The sequence below is a fragment of the Ostrinia nubilalis genome, chromosome 9 (genome assembly GCF_963855985.1).
Source record: "Ostrinia nubilalis chromosome 9, ilOstNubi1.1, whole genome shotgun sequence".
Classification (NCBI taxonomy): Eukaryota; Metazoa; Arthropoda; class Insecta; order Lepidoptera; family Crambidae; genus Ostrinia; species Ostrinia nubilalis.
Window position 1 is genome coordinate 17,261,009 of NC_087096.1, and position 23,527 is coordinate 17,284,535.

Here is a 23,527-nt window from a genome sequence, read left to right on the forward strand (position 1 = left end):
ATGAAAAAAGGTTTTTCTTTTTTCTAATATGTTTACAAGGCTGTATAAAACGTGATCTGGGGTCGCAACCATTGGTTCGCATTTAAAAAAGAAAACCGTCGTTGTCATGCTGTCAAATTTCCATGTCAAAATTGTCATGTCATGATTGTTATGTCAGTGAACTGTTGGTATTGTGCAGTTATTTTAGTTTAGTTAAAAAATGTCTGGTTCAAAGAAAATGGTAAGACGTTACTCATATCCTCCAAAGAATACTAAACCTAGCACAGTCAGTTCAGATCAGAACTGTGTGCGGATTTTGCGAATTCGATGATAGAAAACAGTAGCCTATCCGAGGGCACATTCACATCGCAGGAGGTTCAAGAGAGGTCTTCTCTGGCGGTCTACGACACGACCTCGTCGTCCTCGGCGGGGCAACGGCGATTTCACGAAACGCCATCGTTCGGATGAGTCGACGGACGTACGTAAATCGTGACGCGGTGGTTTCAGACGCTGCGGGTGCAGTCGGCGGAGGGCACGGCGCGCGTGGAGCTGGCGGAGGGCTCGCCCACGGCGGCGCTGTTCGAGCGCGTGCGGGACGCGCTGGCGCTGGGCTCGTGCGCCTTCGCGCTGCACCGCGACCGCGCGCGCCGCCAGGAGCTGCCCGCCAGCCGCGAGCGCACGCTGCGCGACGCCGGCCTGCAGCACGGCGACATGCTGTACCTCAGCCCCGTCAACGGCTCCGTGCTCAAGGACCAGCCCTCCACCAGCACCGAGGTGCCTCCCACGAGCCGTGGTGAATGTGATATGTGAAGTACGCTATGCGCTATTTATATTAAAAATGGTGTGTTCATCAGCAGGCTAACAACAAGTCCTTCGGTGAGCCGGTAGAAGCGGGCCCGTCGTCGGGCGCCGCCGCGCGCCCTGCGGCGCCTGTAGAGGACGACGTGGACATTCTCCTGTACGCTCAGTCCGGAGCCATCCAGAGGAATAGAGATGAAAAATTGTAAGACTTCATCCTGGTGCTTTGTCAATAAAAATTTGAAATGAACTACACAGTCATTCACTATTATGTTTTTGTTAAAATAATTAAAACAAATATTTGACACATTTCGTATGTCATCGTGTACAGATGCAGACACAATTCAAAAGGATGCTGCGTGCACTGCTCTCCGTTGGAACCGTGGGACGAGGGCTACCTAAAGGAGCACAACATCAAGCACATGTCGTTTCACTCCTATCTGCGTAAGATGACCTCTGGGAAATTCATCTCATTGGAAGAGATGTCCTGCAAAATTAAGCCAGGTGGGTAACATTTTCAATATCAAAACCTACTCACAATAAAACTGTTTAAAAATAGATTCCTACATATAATAATTATTTTCGTAACATCAATGGTATCCTGGGGCCTATTTTAAACATAATTTTCGTAACATCAATGGTCTCCCCGGGCCGCGCAGGCTGCAAGGAGCACCCGCCGTGGCCGCGCGGCATCTGCTCCAAGTGCCAGCCGGGCCCGGTGACGCTGCTGCGGCAGCCGTACCGGCACGTGGACAACGTGGTGGTGGAGCACCCGGCGCTGGTGGAGCGCTTCCTGGGCTACTGGCGCGCCACGGGCCACCAGCGCGTGGGCTACCTGTACGGCAGCTACGAGGCGCACCCCGACGTGCCGCTGGGCGTGCGCGCGCGCGTGGCCGCCGTGTACGAGCCGGCGCAGAGCTCGTCGCGCGACGCCGTCACGCTGCTGCCCGACCCCAAGCAGCCCGCGCTGGACGAGCTGGCGCGCCGCCTGGGGCTGCGCCGCGTGGGCTGGCTGTTCACCGACCTGCTGGCCGCCGCGCCCGGCGCCGTGCAGCACATCCGGTGAGCGCCCGCACCCGAGCTGTCTGTGAAGCTTACGCTGTGTCCCGTTCGAAAGCTCACCGTTTCTTTTCTTCTCAGTGAGATCACAGAAAACGCATATTAGCTAAAATTGTGTTAAAACTTATATTTGTTCTCTGAACGTTGAATATGTACGTGCTTGAACGTTGACCGGTGTGCGCAGCGGCGTGGACACGCACTTCCTGTCGGCGCAGGAGTGCATCACGGCGGGCCACTTCCAGAACCTGCACCCGAGCGCCTGCCGCCACGCGGCCTCCGGCTACTTCGGCTCCAAGTTCGTCACCGTTTGCGTGACCGGTGAGATTCGTTCACCCCCGTTTTTCTATTCGTGTCGGTCTCGTTGTCCAACGATCGAGTCAAACGAGGTTCGGGTGTTCGCAGGCGACAGCAACGAGCAGGTGCACATGGAGGGCTACCAGGTGTCGGCGCAGTGCCAGGCGCTGGTGCGCGACGGCGTGCTGCTGCCCACGCGCGACGCGCCCGAGCTGGGCTACATCCGCGACTCCGGGCCCGCGCAGTACGTGCCCGACGTGTACTACAAGGTACGCTCGGCCGCCAGTGTACATTGCACTGTCATTTTATTTATACACGGTATTACTTTGCAGTCTTGCCATATTTACAGAGGTAAAGCCTGGTCCGTGAGCACGTAGAATCCCGTCCAATGACCCCAAGCTACCCATCCCTATCGCTCGCGCGTAACCCATAGCAACATAATTACGCGCAAACTATACAGGGTGGAAACGATAAGTGATCTCACTCGATTATTTCTAAACTATACAAGATATTAAAAAACTGGTTACTGATCCTGAAAGTGCTTCCCGAGCTCTTTCAAACGGTACCAGTAATAGGTTACAGAATAAACTGGAACTATCCGAAAATTCAATGTTTCCAGCTTCCATACTAAATGTATGCCAACCACACAATATTAGAAGTGTAATTTATTTTTGTTAAATAATAAACTTAAAAAGTCGGTTAAATAAACTCGTAACTTGCATCTTATTTAAAATTATTTGTGGAAAACATTAGTTTTAGGCTTTACTTGCTATAATAAAATATTATCAAGAGATGAGTGCCATGACTGTGATAGTACCTACTAAATGTATGGAAGATGGAAACATTAAATTTTTGGATAGATCGAATTTATTCTGTAAGCTATTGTTGATACCGTTGGATAGAGCTTGTGAAGCACTTTTAGGATCAGTTACTAGTTTTGCGATATCTTGTGTAGTTTTTAATATTATGTAACTTTACCAAATGTATGGAAGCTGGAAACATTGTATTTTCGGATAGTTCCAGTTTATTCTGAAACCTATTATTGGTACCGTTTGAAAGAGCTCGTGAAGCACTTTCAGGATTTTTCGATATCTTGTATAGTTTAGAAATAATCGAGTGAGATCACTTATCGTTTCCACCCTGTATTACCTACTGACACTGAATGAGCACAAATCACGAAACTTCTCCATTGTGCCTGTTGAACGTGCGAGACAACATTGGTTTATTCCAATTTGTACTGTAAAACCAAACTTACTAAAAACTTATGTGCTTTCTTTATGGGAGTCTCTTATTTAACTAAAATGATAGGTATTGGTATTGTTCCCTACTTTTATCTCTGTGAATATGGCAAGGATGCAAAGTAACACAGTTTAGATCCTACAAAAAGCCGCGAACGATACTGAACAATTTGGGACTTTTAGGGCAGTTTTTATAGATTTTTTTTTAACCTTGATTCCTTTATTTCCATAACAATTAATTATTCCTAACCTAATATTTCCATTGGCCGAGATCCCCAAAAGTGGTTAAATAGCCGTAGAGATAAGAAATTAAATAACAAAATATTTACTTACTTTAAAGTTCTATTTTGCGTTCCTATACTGTAATCTTATTTACTATGGTCACGAGTTGACAAAGTTTAATGATTGGTGACAGACACTGTTGGTTGACTCATACTGAGATAATGGCCTGTAAACTTGATAAATCTCGTGTTTTATGATCCTACTATTACTTTTGAACTTACAAATATTTTATACAACTCACCTTTCATTGAACAACTGAACGGATCTTCCCTGTGGGCTTATAGCCACGATAGCCGAACGGTGAAAGGGTCGGACTGGTCGACTCGAGATCCGAGGAACGCGGGTTCGAATCCCACCGCTCGACTGTTGTGGTGAGCCCACTCGTCACAAGCTTATTTAGCTTAGGTAACACGAGGGGCTAACGGGACTATTAGTAATATGTGCAATACTTACTTATGTTGATAAAAAAAAAAGGTAATGCTGTATTTTGTTACACGAATGAAATAAAACGCTATTTTACTGCTTCATATTTATTGATCTTGAATTCGCTTCAGACTCGTGTGTCGCACACATAACATCAACAAGCCGCGACACACTTTATAGACTATATCGAAATAAAACGCCGCTACATTTAGGTAGGTAGTATTAATGTATCAACAAGAATAGTATAACACTCGCCTGTAGGCAGGGCGAGCCACAAGTCAAGTATCCTAAGGCGCAAGAGCCAAGGCACGCCATGAACTCTGATAATAAAAAAAACTCAACGAGTCCCTACTCTGCCTGCTTCCCCTCGCGCGCTCTCCGCTAATTACCTATCATCACAGTCTTGTACATCTTTCAGAAAATTCAATTATTTAGTGGCACGAATATACCTACACATAATCTAATAACTACGTCTACTCCGTAACCCTACCACAATTTAATTCATTTTTGGTGGATAAAATTACGATGCATGGGTGGAATACTGAATATAGCTTAACTTTGTTAAAATAAATGCAATGAAAATAATAAAGTATGACAAGTTAAAAATCACTCTTCTTTTTAAGCATGTGGTTCATAAAGGTTAGTTTTTTTTATCATAAAGGGGACAGTTAAGTAAATGTGCTTTTTAAAAGCATACTTACAAAAATAAATGAGTTTTATTACCTTCCTTTTATTTCGTTCTCTTTCCTAAAACTGTGTATCCTCGATTTCGGACATAAATAAAAACCCAACCCCCCGAGACGTAAGAGAATCGGGGCCCGCCGCACCGTCTCTCGAGCGTCGTAAGGGCACACGTAGACTTGTCAGGCGCACCTGTGTTGCAGGAGAAGGACGTCTACGGCAACGAGGTGGGCGTGGCCGCCAAGCGCGTGCCCGTGGCGTACCTGCTGGTGGACGTGCCGTGCGGCGTGGCGGGCGCGGGCGCGGGCGAGCCGGCCTTCTGTCCCGCCGCGGCCTTCCCGCCGGCGCACCGCGCGCTGCAGGCGCAGCTGCAGACGCCGGCCGCGCTGCACGCGCAGCTGCGCGGCGCCGCCAGCTTCCTGGACGCCGTGCGCGACCTGCACGTGCTGCTGTACCTGGCCACCAACGACGCGCTGCCGCTGGACTGGCCCACGCTGCAGCCGCTGCTGGACGCCGTGCGCGCGCGCGACGCCGCCGCCGCCGACGCCTGGCGCCGCCGCCCCGAGCCCGCCACGCTGGAGCAGCTGGCGCGCGCCGACGCCGACCACGACGCCGAGCCCGTGCGCAGGTACCGTACAACGCTCGACGCCGAGCGAGTTCGTCGTTCGCTCGACGTGCGAGGTTCGCGATCGAACTCGTCTTGTGTAACCCTTTTGAATGTGCAAACCGATTTTATTTATTTATTTTGACATAAACGACGCGTGTGTTGTCCGCAGCGGGCCGTCGAGCGGCGCGGGGGGCGCGGGCGAGGCGGTGTGGACGTGCCCGCTGTGCACCTTCCACAACGCGGCGCGCCACGACCAGTGCGAGATGTGCGCCATGCCCAGGTGATGCGGCGGGAGACTGACGCGACGTGTCATCTAAAGCGCGACATCTTCTTTGTAGACGACATTCTGACCGAACCGCACGACAAATCTTAAAGAGCATCTTTTCCGCGAATCGAATCTTTCACCTGCTGCCCCGACGCTGACCGTCGACCACGCCGCGAAGCTTATTTTGATCCGCGTTTTATTGGCCGTTTTTTTATCGATCTACGATCACCGGCGACGCTGTCCCAAACTAGAGTCCGTTCCCGAGGGACGTGCCCGATTTGCCGATTGATAAATTAGATATCATAAAATTTTTATTGTGATAGGTACAAATGTAATGTCATACCTATTTAATAAAAAAATGTTTTTCGTTTCAGAAATAACGCTATGTAAATAAACGCAGGGGAGGAGAGAATAGTTCACTTTTTATACTGAGGAAATTTCGCGCGATCGACTTGTGAATAGTGAAACTAGGTTTACTTTATTTTTATATTCGCGGCGACGCCGAGCGGCGGCCCGGACCCGCGCCCGGCGGACTGCGGCCGGCTGGGCTCGTGCCCGCGCGCTCGTCGCCAGTTGCGACGACGTCAGGCACGGCTCGAGCAGGAGTATCACGCGTCACGCGTGCGCGGCACATTTAGGCGAAATAAATTATCAGAAAAGACAATGATTCATTTATGTTTGTCCGTCCCGTTGCAAAGGTTTATGTATATTTGATGCATTTCAAGTGATATCAGTTTATTCTCATTGTATGGTTCGATCAGTGTATTTTGTGTTCAGTGAAGGTGTCCGTAGGCTCGCCCCGAGAGGCCGCGCGAGCGTCCCTCATCTCGGGACGGCCGAGTGCCACTCACCCACTTTCGACTAGTTGTTTTAACCCACTTATCATGATACACTGCAATTGTGATATTCGCAGAGTATGTATACTATTGTAAATGTTATGTTATTTATTACAAGCCGCCGGGCTCGGCGCGGGGAGCTGATAAATACAGTGTACCTACTTTGTACCCGCTGGAGTTTCATTCGTAAATTAAACACCCAAATGCTTTTGTAAAAATATTTATTCATTATTATATACAATTTTGTATCTAGCAGCACACACGCTCGCGACGCCGGCGCCCGGGCGCGAGCGTGCGGCGTCGAGGAGCACCGCGGCCCCGCCTCGTGCGCTCTGTACTCTGTGGTGGATATTTTTGGTGCGCTTTTTCCTTTATTTACTGCGATGTTATTTCTTTTAAAAAGTCAAATAGACATGGCACTCCCGACGATCCGAGATATTAGTTACATGAATATCGATAACGCTATACTATAGTCTGAATTCTACAAAAGGAAATCTCTCAGCCGCATCGTCAGTGCCGATGAAAGTTAAGTTTCGCGCGAAGGACTGAGCGCGGCGCACGAGGCGGCGGGTGCGTGACGTCACGCGGCGCACGAGGCGGCGGGCGCGTGACGTCACGCGGCGCGGGCTCGGCCCCGCTGCGGCCCGGAGCTGCTTCATTATCACATCACACACATTCTACATCTTTTATTTAGACCTTGTAAACGATCACATAATTTTTGTCATGTTTATTTATTTATTTATTAGGTACACCAACAAAGTCACATACATAATACAGTTCATAAATTTTAACATGGTTTAACACATGATACGTATATGACCTCAATTACAGGTATACACAGCATTTCTTTTTGCAATGTTAGGGTAATTATACACTAGTAAAAACAAAAATCAAATGTTAAAAAATAATATAGAACGTGCGTTCGGATAGATACAATAGAAAAGGCAACGCCAGCGGGGACGTAGCTCTTTTTTAGCAATACCACGTGTAATGTATCTATGAATACATATAAGAGACCAATCGATTATTATGTACTTTAAAAATATCGTTTATGAATTCATAAAAACATGCATTCTAATGCTTATTCATATTATGTTTAACTAAAGATATAATCCAATGATGCATTACAAGCGATACGCTCGGGATGCTCCTCGACTGCGGCGCGTCCGCGAGCACCGACAGCTCGGCCCCGCGCGGGACAGCGAGCAAGCCGCTCGCCGCAGCGTCCGGGCGGGAGGCCGACGCTATACTCTATAATACAAGGCTCTATAGTTACACAATATGTACAGGGGCGCTGATGTCGCCGCCCACGGATGTCTTTCAAATCTGCACCGCGACAGCTGTGACTGAACTCGACTGAAGCTTTATTACTTCGACGCATCTTTGCGATTGCCGTATTTAATTTATTTCCAAAAATTCTGCCATGCCTAAAAGAAATCGTTATTCAGCCGGAGAAAAATATGTTTGCTTTGTTATTTATTTTAGTAACACAAAAAGGTTATGTAGGTCGAGCGAGAGTATCTCGTGGCTCCACTGGCTTGCCTAATTTATGCAAATTATATAAAAAAATACTTCTTGATATGTACCCTTGAATCATTTCCGAAATATACAAAAATAGTTTCGATAACTTGAAAGACATCGTGGGAATGTAAATAATTAATCACTAATTATTTTTACAGTATTTTTGTTACATTCACAAAAATCTGATTTGAAGGACCAATCTACGTCGCTGCATATAGTCCGTTCGTTATCCGCGTGACCGAGAGCCACGGCAGTGTTCTACCAACAGAAATATTTCGGGACACGTTCGCTAAAATAGTATTATCAATTATTATGTAAAGTGTATTTCACAAGTAATACTAAAAGTTAAAGTGGCGCTTACTTCAGCTATTCCAATACAATATTTTTAAAAACATAATGTTCAATATATAAAAAAATATGCAGTGTAGAGTAATACATCCATTCATTTTATTTACAACAGTCGACAAAATAATTTTTAAAAATATTTAGATTTTTTGGTAAGACTCAATACGTCGTCAATGGTCGTTTAAGATTAAAAAAAAAGAACAGTTCACACTCTGAGCCCCGATTACGGTAACTTTTAACGTTTCCAATCCAGACACGCTTCTCGATTCTGCGATACGATTGGTCGTTCAACAGCGTACGTCAGCTGTTTTGACCAATCGTATCGCAGAATCGATGAAGCGTGTCTGGATTGTAGACGTTAAAAGTTACCGTAATCGGGGCTCTGGTCATTCAGCAGGAGCGGAATCCACGGAACAAAGTATTGAGCGTCACACGGTTTTTTTAAATAATGTGAAACCTCAAAACGGGAGACACGGCCGCCTTTCTATAAGACAATTACATAAAAAGACCAACGTCCACAGGACGGATCGAGGGTCGACCGGTACGGATCGTAGGTTGAGGTTTCGCTCATGAAAAAAAAACGAACGGAATATAGGAGGTCGCGGAGTTCCCGGCGGCGCGGCTACTGCGCGGCGGCGGCGGCGGCGGCGGCGGGCTCGTCGGCGGCGCGCATGGGCGGGAAGTGGCGCGGGTCGCGCAGGTCGTAGGGCCCGCGCGGCGGCGCGTCCAGCGCGGCGCCCAGCTCGGCCGCGCGCTCCGACTCTGCACACACAGCGCGCTCACAGCCGGCGCCCGCGCGCCCTGCCCGCGCCCGCCCCGTCAGTCGCCGGGCGGACGCCGAGCGAGTCCGAGCTTCGTAGCTCGAGCGGTCGTTTCGTGTGCAAGTGCGACACGAAGCGCTCGAGTGGGTGCTTTAGGCCGAGGTGACCGTTGATTTATTATAATGATATGCCATTATATTATTATAATAAATCAAGGAGTCTCAAAGGAAGCTCGGACTCGCGAGGTTGAACCGATCTCGTTACCGACCAGTAGGCCGCCTAAGATGCGCGCCGTGATATCTTTTATCGACGTCAAAATGTATGGGCAAAATCGATAAAATGGCGTTATAATCGCTTATCGCGACGCGCATCTTAGGCCTAAGTACTGGGTGGTTAAAGTGACATGTGACAATGATGTAGACTTCCCGTGGCGGGGATCGAACCCGCGGACTTCTTACCTTGAATGATAAACTTAAAAAATGAAGCCACAGCAAATGAAACGTTACCAAAACAAATATGCCTCGAGTGCACCAAAAGCGTCTCCAGATTCAACATTAACACTTACGTTTGTAGTGAACATCAAATATCCATTGTGCTATGAAAATGTAAAGCGGGATAGACACTTTAATATTAATGCAGTTAATTTTTTTCTTCAATTAATTTCTCATCCACAAAATTAAAACTAAAACAATTAGTTCCAGCACGAAAGGCTTCAGTCTTTCAGTCGTTTGAGTCCTAATTATTTTGTAAAATACTAATGTTAATAAGTAACATAAACATTACAACCCAAATTCACAATGCACTTTTAACAGTACATTGTTAGCTAATAATTTAAAATTACAACATTTGGCTTATTTAATTTATGTTCTGTCAAACAAAGTTTTAAGATGATAATATTAGAATCAAATTAAATTCAGGTAACAATATTTTATTATGTTTTCTTGGTCCCAATTGCTTTTTATGTTTAAGAGCCATTTTACATTTTCGTGCAAATTTCTAAGATTTTGGAAGCATGAATTACTATCTTTAGCAAAGCAAGCTACAATTTAATTACTGCGAAAGATAGTTCAATCCTTGTTGTTGACCAATAATGTAACGGATTTACTAAAACTCTTTTGATTAATTCTCAGTGCCCCATCTCCCACAACCATTTTACGGAAAAATTGCCGCAGACTCAATTTCAAAGTCCTGTATCTATTATTTATGCTCGTATAATAAGCTTAAAAATATATAGAAATCATCGGACATATATTCTTGTAGTCCAATAATCAAACGGATTCTTGAATTTCATTACCATTATTGAGTAAAATCTAAAAATATTTTGGCAAATTTTTAAGATTTACGTCACATTTTGATCGTGATTTTTGGTTTTAATACACAGCAATAACAGCAATAAAAGTATCCCAAAATAAAGAATATTCATTGGAGAATTGATTTCCACAGTTATTGTTTAAATATTAGTAACTACTTTGTCAAAATATTGATGTGAATATCAGTATAAATTACAATGCGGAAGCCGACATTGATTAGTACGGCGCGAGCGCCCGTCAAGGCAGGATCTGTGTCATTTTTCCCGCCATGACGTTTACGTGTGTTCGTGTCATGAAGCGGAGATTTATACGGCGACCAAATACTTTTGATACTATGCCGGGAGGTCCGTTTTGAGTCGGCCGTTTGGTGGTTCGAAACGGACTAATATGCCGAGAGGTCCCGGGTTCGATTCCCGGCCGAGCAGAAATTGAAATGATGAAATTTAATTTCTTTGACGGGACTGGGAGTAACTATGTATTTATGTATGAATTTAATTTAATAAATAAATTATAAAAAAGGTTGTAAGTGCACATAGTATATCCATTAAGCTAGCACCCTTAACACAAGCATATTAGTTGCTTATTTTGGGACTAGATGGCATTGTGAAATTGTCCAAAGATTTGTTTATTTATTTATCCGCTTTGAGTTTTGTTTCGTGAAGAAGAAAAAGAACCGTTTTGTTTCGAGAGGGAAGTTTTGTTGTTAAATCAATAGTAATAAAAGAGGAAAGATTTGATTATTTGTTTGTTTGAAGGCAATAGGCTCCGAAAACAAATTCTTTCACTAAATGTTTCCTATGTTGGCTATAAAATATTTTCAAAAACTTTACTCCAAAATCTTCGATAATTGGTCGTTTAATAAATAAATTAGATAACATATTAATATTTTTTTATTGTTTCCAGTACGATTTCAGTACTAGTTTTTAGAAATTGTATGATTTAACTAAAGTGTTATTTTATGCATAATTTATTAACTTCTAAAATATATTCCCTATTGATAGATGACGTGCTTCGTATTTGGTTAAAAAGGTGTAGAATGTTATTTTGAAGATAACTTGCTTCCATAGAGATATAGAAAGATGCTAAGTAATGCGCTGAGTTCGAAACTCAGTGTCAAAGAAATCAAAATATGTGCTCATTATCCACTGCGGTATCAGTATTCAACGTTCGAATAATCTTTAGTAGTATGCAAGCAATGTAAACTGTTTACATTATAACGTCGCTGCTGTCATCATTGCTTTCACAAGCAATATGTTCTGTTTTTGGGCATATTGTTGCGACACCGGCTTCGCTCCCTTATCACATTTCCCTTTAGTTTCTGTGATCTGTGCTTGCTTCGAAGTTGATATCAATTAAATATTCCTTAGTGCTTTTGATTTAAATTATTTTTTTTATTTTGACACGTGTTTGAAAAATCAAGAAATAGTCAATAATACAACAAATGAAAACGAAACATTGCATTGCAAGTTGCAATGTTTCAATATTGATGAGGAGATTCCATTGGAAAGTCTGTATTCATTCCTAGGATTCCCCTAACACCATCAAATTCAAGAGAATTCTAGAGAGTGCAATTTCCCATCTCATGCTTAGGGGCCACGGTTTAAAAAAGCGTGGTTGCATAGAGCCTGCAACGGGCAACCGCGTGCGCTGCTCATACTAATTTTCGATACAAAAACAAGTGTTGGCTCACGAGTTTTAGCGGAGTTCCATGTGGTAGCGGGAGTAGACTTAAGGGAAATCTATGCTTCTCCGACGGCCAGTGTAAGTTGTATGCTCCAGAGTATGTGCACACAATAGCCTGGTGATTTTAGCACCCGAAGGAAATGTTTCAATTTTGTTGTAGAAAGATATCATAATTTTGTAAGTATTCAGATATTTAAACATACCTAATAATTTGTAGGTTTTATATTATAATTATAAATCAGCTAGTAGTGCAAAGAGGCAAGGCATGTTTGTAAGATGGGGATAGCGGTGCGGGTTGTACAATAACTAAATGTCGATGTATAACTTTACTGCATATCTGAATTGTACAATTGTTTGTTATCCTAAATAAAATAAAATAAAATAAATAAAATATTAAAAAATATTATCATATAACAAAATTAATAATTGAATAATTTAATTTTATTAGAACCAGTTTCCACTTCTTCGCGGAAAAAGTCGCGGGCAAAAAGCTAGTATGAAATATGTAGTATTGCCCGCGGCTTTACTCGCGTGAAATTTAGTTTGCTACAGATCGTCATAAATATATTGTTATTCTGGTCGACGCCAGGGATGGATGAGCGTCGCTGTCGCTGGCGACAGGGTCTTCTGGTTAAGGGTTCATGACGTAGTTCTCAGGCAAAATGAAATCCACTCATAGAAATTAATAAACTTAGTCTATTCACGAGAATAATTACACACAGCACTAGAGTCGTATCGGGACTGAGTGAACCAACGGTCTTGCGATAGGAACGTCCGACCCGAGTGATAGTTGAACACAAACTGCCTAGTACTGCTGTACTGTACTGTAAAGCTTCATCAAAATTTGTTCAGTAGTTTTTGCGTGAAAGAGTAACAAACATCGAAACATCCATACAAACTTTCGTATTTATAATATTAGTAAGACTAGTAAGAAGAAAGACAGTAAGATGAATTTATTTTAGTTATTTGTTAAATAATAATAATATTTATTTATTTCTTAGCTCTGTCTGATCTGGAGGAGTTGCAATGGCCATCTCCATTGCAACTCCATAACAAAACAATAGAACCCTATGGAGTTTGGGCTTGTGTAATTCGCCTTGACGAATACTTAGTCTAGGTAAATGATATCCAGGGTCCGATGATGGAGCTGCAAGGGGGCAGATTTTTTTTCACTGTGTGACTGTCTTTATTTTGTACTTAATATAATATATTTTACATATTATACCTATTCGTGTTTCATTATTAATCGAAATAAGTATAAAAATCTTTAAAAGACTAAATAAACTCTATTAACATTTTAAATTAATTTATCATGTTTTAATACCTTATTCTACCTTAAAATTAATAACTTATAATATAAGTCTTAATACGGTCACGGCTCAAGATTTTTTTGTCCATTTCGGCGTTCTTTTTACTCTTTTGTCGTTGCGTTGACAGTTTGTAGCTAGATTCGCGCGGAGTATTTTTGTGAAATGGCTCTTAACGGATATTAAAATCTCCAAGATTTATATTTACCAAAATTCAAAATCGTAACTTTATCTAGGACATAAATGGTATCGCGACGGAACATTGTACTTAGGAACAAAAACATCACATGAAGCGTAAAGTGTATATTTGGTATAAAAGTAACAAAAGTGGGGCGTCGGCGCGGCGGCTACTCACGTGTCCGCCTACCTACTACCGCTCCGGCGCCGCGGCGGGGTCTGCGCCTGCACAACACAGCCATTACCAGCGCTGCAGCCACGCCGCCACACGACCAACGACTGAGAAGCGAGAGCCCGACTGCCGACTATGGGTGGAAGCGGGGAAGGGTCACGGGTGTGCGCGTGTACGTTCCGATTTCGATCGTATGTCTTGTGTGTATTAATTTTCATTCGAGTTTATTAGTTTCATCACACGAAGCGGTTAGCACTTTTACCCATATTATTCATTTATAATCGAATATGGTATTCAAAACACCCTCCGATATTAGTCAGGATGCGGTTTCGATCGTATTTACATCGTCCGACGATTTTGGATTCAGGTTTTCGTGTGTGATGAGTCTACTCACGTATCCCGCATACGGTGTGTGCGGTGTGGGGAGCGGGCGGGGGCGGGGGTGAGGGGTGGGAGGGGCGAGTACCTGTCATCCGCGTGGGGTCCCGGCCGCGCAGCGCGCCCGCGTAACTGTTGCCCGCCGCCGCTGCTGCCCAAACAAGAGGTTAGCACGCGCCCGGCAGCGGCGCCTCCGCGCTTCACGCCCTCTACAACTGGCTCGGCGACCCTGCCGCGGCCCCGAAGGCCTGCGCTCCTGTTTCTTTCAGGTCAGGGTCCGTTTTACAGGAGAGCACCGGCTCTCCGGAGATCGGTGAGGCGTGCGAGTACGCGCAATTTCAAGATAGCGGCTAGTTTTCTTGGTGAAATACGATTCACAAAAATGACAATATGAAGGCATTTTTTTTTACTTTTTATTATTAATAATTAAAGATTCTTGCGAGTATGTCACGTTGAAAATGAAGTTCGATCAAATAAAACCGAGTCCTCGTAAGCCAGTTGTATGCAGTCCGTGAAGCCCGGAGCGGCCGGAGGGCCGCGCGGCGCGCTCTCGCCCGGGGCTGATTCCGACACGATCTTTAATCTCTAAAAGTGCTACCTGATCTACTTCTACCAGATTTTATTCTCATGTACGGATACTGTGCCTTTCTACGGTATGTAATGTTTATCTTATAAAATCTTGTTATAGGAATCAATAGACAAATTGAATGCAAAATAAAGATTTCAAAAATAGGTTGTTTAGTTGACAGATTTAATTTACAGTAATCTAAAAGTAAAAAGAGAAAATTAAATATAGACGAACAGTTTTAAAGATAGTGAACGATTACGGAATCAGGCCCAGGGTTACGCTCTACACTCGACTCGATGAGAGAACCCTACCTATCACTAAGAACAAGAAAAAAAACTCGCGTTTCTGACGATTGGGTTTTTAATATTATGAGCTTGATCTCAATGATTTGTACGAGTATTTTATCTTCTTTCTTGTACTTATATTGATTGGTACTGAAATGCCATATGATGTTAACTAAAAATTTATTAACGGCTGTCAGTAATTCTTACATTATTTTATTTTCAATGTTGCCAAATATTCCAATTCACACAAGTTAGTTTTGACTACCTTCAAGTATGGCTTGACTTCGTTAATTTATGGCTTATTTCGCGAAACATAAACCTACAAAACTATATTGTATTTACTTACATTAGCTATTTATTACATCAACTACAAGCCCGTCCGTACTGTCGGCAAATAAAAAAGAAAACCTTGTGTTTCTCTCTACGAACGCATACTGTTTATTACGAACGAACGCCTATTATATTTCAGTATTGAACTAGTTTGTAGCGGTTTTAAAGTAGAAATGAAAGAAAGCCATATTACGTATTCGTAGCAAATACTGTCACGAGTCGAGTGTCCACTCACTCTAGATTAAGCGTTTGACAATAAGTTTTAATTTATTAGAATACATAACTTTACGGAAAACCTTCGAACCGAAGAAAATTACATAGAATGCAATAACTAAAATGAAATGTGCTTCTTCAAACGCTTAACCGCAGAGCGGCGCCGAGCGAGCGCAGAGCGGGCCGCGCGGGCGCGTCGTCGTCGCCACTTGGCGCGTCTACTCAACCATTACTCTGCACAAATCAAAGTAAATGAGCTCGGAAGGTGTCAAACGAAACATGATCGTGAGGTTAAGCGGCATCATTCTCGTCGCGCACCGATCGGGGCTCGGTCGGGCGTCGCGTCGATCGTATCCGTCTACGCATCGTCGGGCGGTCATTCTTTCGGTAGCTACTATGATAAGCCGGTATGAGGATGTGTGATGCGGGAGAGGGAGCGGTAGAAGAGAGAGAGAGAACCAAAACGAAGAAGCATGTCCGGCCGTGGCGGCCGGCGCGGGCGAGGGCACCCGGCCGGCGCGCCGGGCCGCGTACTGTGCGGCGGGCTCGGTCGACGGGGTCGAACCGTGGGAACATTACGCATCATTGCGACAGATCAAAGTCGACGTGCGACGTTTCAAAAATAATATTATGTCAAAAATTAAGGAACAATCGAACGGGCTCTACGACGAGCCGCGCGCTCTCTCGTCCGTCACTTTCGCGACTGAAATAATTTTGAGGCGATGTCAGTATCAAAATTCAAGTAAATATAAGAATTCAAAGTTTTTGAGTGTTTCCTATAATAATTAGGGCAGACGTGAGAGCGCGGCCGGCGGAGCGGGCGCGGGCGGCGGCGTACCTTCGTGGGCCGCGAGCGGCGCGTGCGGCTCGGGCGCGGGCGCGGGCGCGTGCAGGAACTGGTGCTGGCGCAGCAGCGCGCACTCGCCGCCCTCGGCCGCGTCCAGCGCGTACACGTACAGCACGCCGGCCGCCGTGGCCACCAGCAGCCGCGGCGCGCGCGCCACGCTGCAAGTTGCAACACGCCGCGCGTTACTCACATAGTCCCGCCTGCTTTGAACCGAATTCAAAGAGGAGCTTCTCGATTCGGTTGATGTTTTACTTGATTAGAAGCGTGCGCGAAAAGCTATAGAGCGAAACGTCATTTCAACCGAAGACTTGGTTGTGTGGCGTATGGGCCGGGCCATACGGTATGGCGTAAAATACACGTCGAATGTTGAAATGTTTTTGTTAATTGTGTAGGGCAAAACACGCGCTGAAGGCCCGGTTTTACTAAAAATACCTTTGACGACATTTAATTTTGTGAATTCGGGCGCGCCCAGTATGAAGTTGGAGTATAGTATGTATGATTTGATGTTATAGCATAGGTTCTAAACTCTTCGATATAAGCCTTGTGGTTTATACCGAAGAGTTTAGAATATGGCCAACGTGTGTGGTGTGTGGGCGTGGGCGTGGGCACGTACTTGGTGATGGCGGCGACGGCGCGGTGGCCGGTGGCGGGCAGGCGCGCGGCGGCGAAGGCGCGGCCCTGCGCCAGCACGTCGGCCACCTGCGCCGGCAGGTACGTCTTGCCGGCCGTCACGGCCTGCAACGGAACATAGTCGTGAAGGGAGAGGGTGTCTCCGCAGACTTTTTACGATTATTCAGTGGCGAAAACCCTTTTTGTGAGGTAAACGTAGAAACGGTGGAGGTATCGGCTATCGCAGAGGAAGGTGGCCGACTCGAGATCCGAGAACTGCCGGTTCGAACCGTTACGACGGGTCAACCCGCTCGTGACGCGCGAATCGCGATATAGTTAGGTCAGTGCGAGGGTTTGACGGGATTAATAATTACATGGTCATCTATAGAGGCTATAAATAATGAAAACATTTATGAGTGTACCGCTGACCTGTGAGATCCATCCCATCCAGGTGGCGGCGGCGTCGGGCGCGGCCGCCTCCTCCGCGCCCGCGTCGTCGCCGGCCGCGCCCTCCTGCAGGCGGAACACGTGCACGGTCTCGGTGTTGGAGGTGGCGGCCAGGTACAGCCCGCAGGCGCTGAAGGCCAGGCAGGCGATGGACACGCAGCGCTTGAGCCCGCGCCGGAACTCGTGCAGGCGCGCGCGCTCGGGCACGCTGAACACGCGGATGACGGTGCCGCGCTCGGACGCCGTGGCCAGGCGGCGGCCGCACATGCTCCAGGCCAGCGCCACGAGCGGGCTGTCGTGCGCGCTGATGACGCACTTGGCGTTGAGGTGCACGGCGTCGAAGATCTGCACCTCGCCCACGGCGCTGGAGCCGGGGTAGGCCACGTAGCAGTGCTCCACGCACGGCGACAGCGCGCACAGCCCGCGCGGGTTGGGCGGCGTGTCGCGGATGGTGTGCAGGATCTTCATGTCGCGGATGTTGTGGATGTGCAGCGACTCCTCCAGGCACACGATCAGCCTCTGCGGACGAAGCGAGGGCCGTTTCGATCGGTCTGTTCCGCTTTGATCACCCGTGGACGAGAAGACCTGGGTGATCGAACTGGACTCCGGTTCGATTATATTTTAGTTTCCTTTGATCACACCTATCGATCTTTGTCGGAAACCTTTGGGCGATTCGCGCTCGGACTCTCGGACCTTGTTTGAGTTCGTTCCGTGTTTATAAATTAATATTCATTTATGACGAACGCCGCTAAAATTAAGTTCGCAACTCTTTATAATTTTCAACATGGTTCAAGTTCATCTACATTCGGTGCAAGTTCAAGGTAAGAAATCTTCATTGAAAAGTAAGTTAATATGTCACTATCTGTCTGAGATAACGCAAGTATGTTGATGCTTTGTATGCTTTCATTATCAGAAAATCAACATGTCTTTATTTTCCCATTAACTGCATATGAATTAAATAGCAAGATTACAGCTTATCAATAATGTCCTGTCATTTGTGTATAAATAAATAGGCGTTTTGAACAATCGCTTCCAGTAAGTCTGTCTGGATTTTTCTTTTACATCAAATTACGACCATTGATCGCGGCATTGTGGATAACTATTTAGAGTATATTATTTTCTTTTGCCCGTGGCTTCACCCATGTGAAATATGTTATTATTGTTTTTTTATTTATTAGGAATACCAATAGCAACCAATACAAATAATGAAAAATTATATCTACTTAGCCATTTACAGTTACACAATCGCTTTTTTAATCTTTTACCCCATCGTGTGTGGTATCGTTGGATAGGTCTTTTAAAATGGCTTAGAGGTTTCTAAGACTATTTTTCCATGTAGGGATCTGTTTGCAAATTATTAAAAATTTTAGTTTAAAAGTAATAGTCATTTAACTCATTAAATTATAAAATTTCTTAAAAAATTCTTAGAAAAAAATATTTAAAAGTGACTTTATGATGAAGTAATTGCTTGCTTCTGAAATATATTGTGTTAACGACGGATAACTACGGAACCCTGCGCGTGACACGACACGCACTTGGCTAATTTTTGTATTCTGAAGGTGGCGAGAAAATGGTTCCAGTACTCACAGATCGATTCAGCTTGACAGCAAGGATCGTGTTGCTGTAGCTGTAGTTGCATATCTCCGTGCCCTTCTTGTAGTGGCACACGATCAGCTTCCTGCGGCAAACGAAAACAAAACAATGGGATAATATACAGGGTGACTGGAACTGAACCCGCCATAGCTAATACGCGTATAGAGGAGCTCATTTGCTAATTATTGAACCTTACTTTCTGTAACTAAAGTTTTATAGTTTGGGAGATATGTAAATTTTTATACTTTTTCAGATTTTTCCGAAAGACCTAAAAACTGCTTCAATTTTTTTTCTCGCGTGATTTCAACAGTTTTTTTTATTTTTACAGGATAATTTTCGTATTATTTCTCCATTTCCTTCCATAAACTTTGAATTTTTAATAAATTTCAATATCTAATTACTACGTGTGATATACATTATCATTGGAAAGAAGAGAAGGTAGAGATATTTTTAAGATCATTGGCAATCCATTATCACCATTAGTTATTTTTGAAATCGAATTCGAACTTGAATTTTTTATCGTGGTTTGTACTTTTGTTGAACTTTGGCGGCTCGTAACTAGTTATTTAATCATTATCTGGATTATTTGACTAAAGGTTTATTCGGTTAAAACCATGCGAGAAAAAAAATTTAAGCAGTTTTTAGGTCAAATTTCGGAAAAATTAGAAAAAAATATAAAAATTGACATATCTCCTAAACTATGAAACTTTAGTCATAGAAAGTAAGGTTCAATAATTAGCAAATGACCTCCTCTATACGCGTATTAGCTATGGCGGGTTCAGTTCCAGTCACCCTGTATAGCAATATTTTATTGCAGGAACTAGAGAACGAGCCAAACAATTCCTAAACAATGGGATTTGTGCCAGCGCGAGTGATACTTATACATTTTTAAAGATGATGTAAATTCAAGGACCTTCCACCAAATTGTAAATAACTGACTGTTAAGGAATATTTCACTGTCCCATCAATTTGCTGAATGAAACTTTGCTTATGTAGATGGTGCTACAGGAACATTATAAATGACCGCCAAACTAATCGGAGATCAGGTGAAGAAGGCCAAGACATAACAATGCGCGCGGAATTTGTCTTCCTCGAGGAAACAGGCGGCATCGGCCGGCGAGACAGCGCGGCGCTGATGCACTCAATGTTAATATTTTGGGATTGTTATTGATTATTGACAAATGATACAAAAATTATTGGTTTAGTTTCCAATAACCAGGCCGTGTGGGTACTCCGGACAACGGGGTGGTGACGCGGCGACCTCTGCAGCGGAGGTCGCGGCATAATTGCTAATTTTAGTGCGGTTGTCGCGGGAGCCGAGTATTTTCGGACGGACGTGAACTTGGCCGACGGCTCTCCCTTACACAACGAGGCCGCCACGTAACACGACAAAAAGCGCTTACACCACCTGACCACCTCATTACAATACTCTACGCTCGTGCAGCAAAACCAGCTCGAATCGCAGTTCAAAACCAAATTAAATTTATTATCACAACAAACTATGACTAACATACTTATCTTTACGGCGTTTTGCAGCGCAGTTATTGAGAGTCACGCGGCGATAAATAGAATTTGAGGCTAAATACTTATACGTTAGTTCACAACGAATAAATATTGTTAATTTGATTGTATCACACACTTAAAAAGTGCAGAGACACTACTGCAATTTGCTTCCCAGCCTTTACTCTGGTCGTGGTAAATACACATGCCGTGCAGGTCATAAAAAAATAAAAAACATACAACATCGCTTAAAAGCGATAAGGGCGCCTAAATTGTAGGTACTGTCTCTTTTTGTGTATTTGTTTCTTTTTTGTGGTGTTTAATAAATAATATGATTAATACAAAAAGCATACTACAATCGAATTGAGAATCTTTTTTTTAAGACGATTGAAAAGTCGAAACCTGCCTGATACCTATTACCAGTTATTGAATGTATTTTTTCACTGAACTTGGGAAAGTGGGCCATGACATGAGCACCATTTGGTCCCTCCCTAGCCAAATTATAAATCGGTAATAATAGGTTGTCTGAAATCTCAACGTAAATTATATTATACATACAAGCATAATTATTGTACATGTATGTACCTATGCAATCGAAATCGTAATCGGTAGCGTTACGCGCAGGAGCGTGCATCGACCGCTCTTCAGGGCCCGGCCAGCGAGTGACGCGCGGACGCGTGCGTCGTATCAGCTGCGGCGTTGCGCAGTTAGCGGTGATGCGCCGATAGTAATAACAAGCTCGTGCGTCAGCGGCACTCCGCCCCGGGGCTGCCCGCCGCGCCCGCTCTCACTTGCCATTTTTAACCGACTTCAAAAAAAGGAGGAGGTTATACTATACTCTAACATTAATGTGACATAATTATATCACATTCATTGTGACGATGAATTGAAATAAAACTAAGCAGACGATATTTACAAAAGTCATCACAGCAAAGACTTACCTGGGAGCTGATACCGTGACGATCGCCACCAATGAGCTGCTGAAAAGCCGGTCCACCAGGCATGTGTCCTGGCCGGAGCGGCTTGCGTAAATTTCTTCAATGCCATCGTCAGGGGTCAACGCAAAGAGATGGTAGCCGCTGCTGCTGCCTGCTACCAGGGACCTAAGTAAACAAAAAAAAAAAATCAGAGCTACGTACAAGATGATTAGTGCCACCTTTTATATCTTACTTTTTATTGTTGATTCTACTACTTAAATACAATTACTATTACTTAAACCTACATCATACTATTGACTGATAGCTGATGATAATTTATATGGAAAGGTTTTTTTAAATATAAATGAACTTTGGTCTCTTGGAAAAAGTTATATTGCATTTGAGCTGCCAGTAGAATCAAACTTTTATTTGGCCAAGTATAAAAACCACTTAATAACACACTGTAGGTACACATACATTATTTATAAAGTGACAAAAGGCTTATATTTGTATTTTTAATGCCACATTAATCATAAAAAGTACTTACAATGAGCTAATTCTGAGAGCATTAGGGTATTGACCTAAGACCTATCATACTTATTAAATTAGGTAAGTCCAGTGTCCCAAAATATGATGACATGAGGACAGAGTTTTAATTTAATTCAAAGCTACATAATTCTTACAATACATTGTTCTAAATGACTTAACAACAATTTACAGTTTCATGCATTATTGTGATTTAATTGACATACATACAAAGTCCACATTCATTCAAAATTACTGTAACATACTGAAATCATCAAAAAGAACCTATTTAGCAAATAATAACAGATTTGCAGTAACAATGTTTAGGTAATATTATGTAAGTCCTCTGTGTGCATCTTAATCCAAACAATCACAATAAACTTATCATAATAATGATGAGTCTCAGACTAAGCACATTAGTTAGGCATGTTCCTCCACAACAAAGCAGTAGGCTTTGGCATGGTATTTTTGTGTCTTTTGTATATTCTTGCATCTGAGGTCGACAAAATGATGCAATTTGTGCATTAGTCATGCACTTAGGTCATGCATATTAATACAAGTTAAAACAAAAAGAAAAGTGTAATTAAATGAAATGCTGTTAGCTTAGAACAAAGAGTTAATACACAGAGAAGTAAAATACTGAAGAAGGAATTTGGGCCAGTTTTTTGTTGTGATCATACCTACATTACTTTGTTCTGTTTGATAAAATCACCATGAGATGCCGTAAATACAGCGAATGCCGAATGTTAACAAAACATATGACAAGGTTCAAGAGACGCCATGTTTGTTTACGCCAGCTGTTAGCGGAGATATGGCCGAGGATCACGCTTGGTTACGACACTGTTGGCAATGACATATTGCATCACCGCTAACGCTGGGCCCGAACCCGCGCTCTAAGCTCCTGTGATATTGCTAATTAATGACAATGCCCGCTTTCGCAACTACAAGGAACCTTGAGCCCTAGTCTAGCTTTACCTTGCATAGTTTCTTAATCTAGTATCCTACACTTTAGTGTCGTAAAACACTATAAATTACCTTCATCCCTCTCTACTTACGTGCAATCCTGATTGAATTGAACGAATATTCCTCCTGCATTTGATCCCTCAGAGTTCTGACCTCCTCCCAAACTCATTGGAGCGTTCCGAGTAAACAGATTGTTCTAAAACTTAGAAGCTGCTACACAACATACGCGCACTATGAACTATGTAATTGAACACAAAATAGTCAGTCACTATATTAACAAGTAAATATTTAAAATGAATTATTCGTCACAAGAAGTAGATTTTTTGACACAAAGAACGACCTTGCTACTAAAAACAAGCCCCCTCCAGGGTTGCCAGATATCAGCTAACTCAATTCGCCTAATTTTTCCTACCGAGTAGCCTAAATCGCCTAATTTTTTTTTTTTCTTAAAGTAGCCTAATTCGCCTAACATTTTGAGCTAAGTATACAAAAATTGCTTATACAAATACATATCAAATCGACACATTAATGACAAACAGCTGTTTATCTCTTTCTAACTTACCCATGGTGACGTATAAAAAAAGAGATAGATAATGTTTGGTCAGTACTCATTCT

At 43.7% G+C, this 23,527-nt stretch overlaps 2 protein-coding genes across 10 annotated transcripts; one reads left to right on the forward strand and one right to left on the reverse strand.

Annotated features, from left to right (window-relative positions):
- Window positions 1-119: 119 nt before the first annotated feature.
- On the forward strand, window positions 120-7,190 carry LOC135074756 (nuclear protein localization protein 4 homolog). 2 transcript variants are annotated; one of them, XM_063969130.1, is made up of 10 exons: window positions 120-220; window positions 487-753; window positions 834-982; window positions 1,109-1,281; window positions 1,437-1,839; window positions 2,021-2,154; window positions 2,239-2,399; window positions 4,958-5,382; window positions 5,531-5,641; window positions 6,001-7,190. In XM_063969130.1, exons 1-10 carry the CDS (start codon window positions 200-202, stop codon window positions 6,014-6,016), a joined length of 1,860 nt encoding a protein of 619 aa, XP_063825200.1. In that variant the 5' UTR covers window positions 120-199; the 3' UTR covers window positions 6,017-7,190. The 2 variants fall into 2 exon arrangements, with proteins under 2 accessions (XP_063825200.1, XP_063825201.1); XM_063969131.1 differs by having other exon boundaries at window positions 837-982.
- LOC135074757 (WD repeat domain phosphoinositide-interacting protein 2) lies at window positions 6,667-23,272 on the reverse strand. 8 transcript variants are annotated; one of them, XM_063969135.1, is made up of 9 exons: window positions 23,005-23,272; window positions 21,449-21,610; window positions 19,002-19,092; window positions 17,397-17,933; window positions 16,972-17,093; window positions 16,350-16,516; window positions 14,205-14,264; window positions 13,745-13,871; window positions 9,024-9,090 (listed from the first exon to the last, which is right to left on the reverse strand). In XM_063969135.1, the coding sequence occupies exons 1-8, from the start codon at window positions 23,079-23,081 to the stop codon at window positions 13,753-13,755; spliced, it is 1,335 nt and encodes a 444-aa protein (XP_063825205.1). In that variant the 5' UTR covers window positions 23,082-23,272; the 3' UTR covers window positions 9,024-9,090; window positions 13,745-13,752. The 8 variants fall into 8 exon arrangements, with proteins under 8 accessions (XP_063825203.1, XP_063825202.1, XP_063825206.1 ...); XM_063969133.1 differs by lacking the exon at window positions 13,745-13,871 and having other exon boundaries at window positions 6,667-9,090; XM_063969132.1 differs by lacking the exon at window positions 13,745-13,871 and having other exon boundaries at window positions 6,667-9,129.
- Window positions 23,273-23,527: the final 255 nt, after the last annotated feature.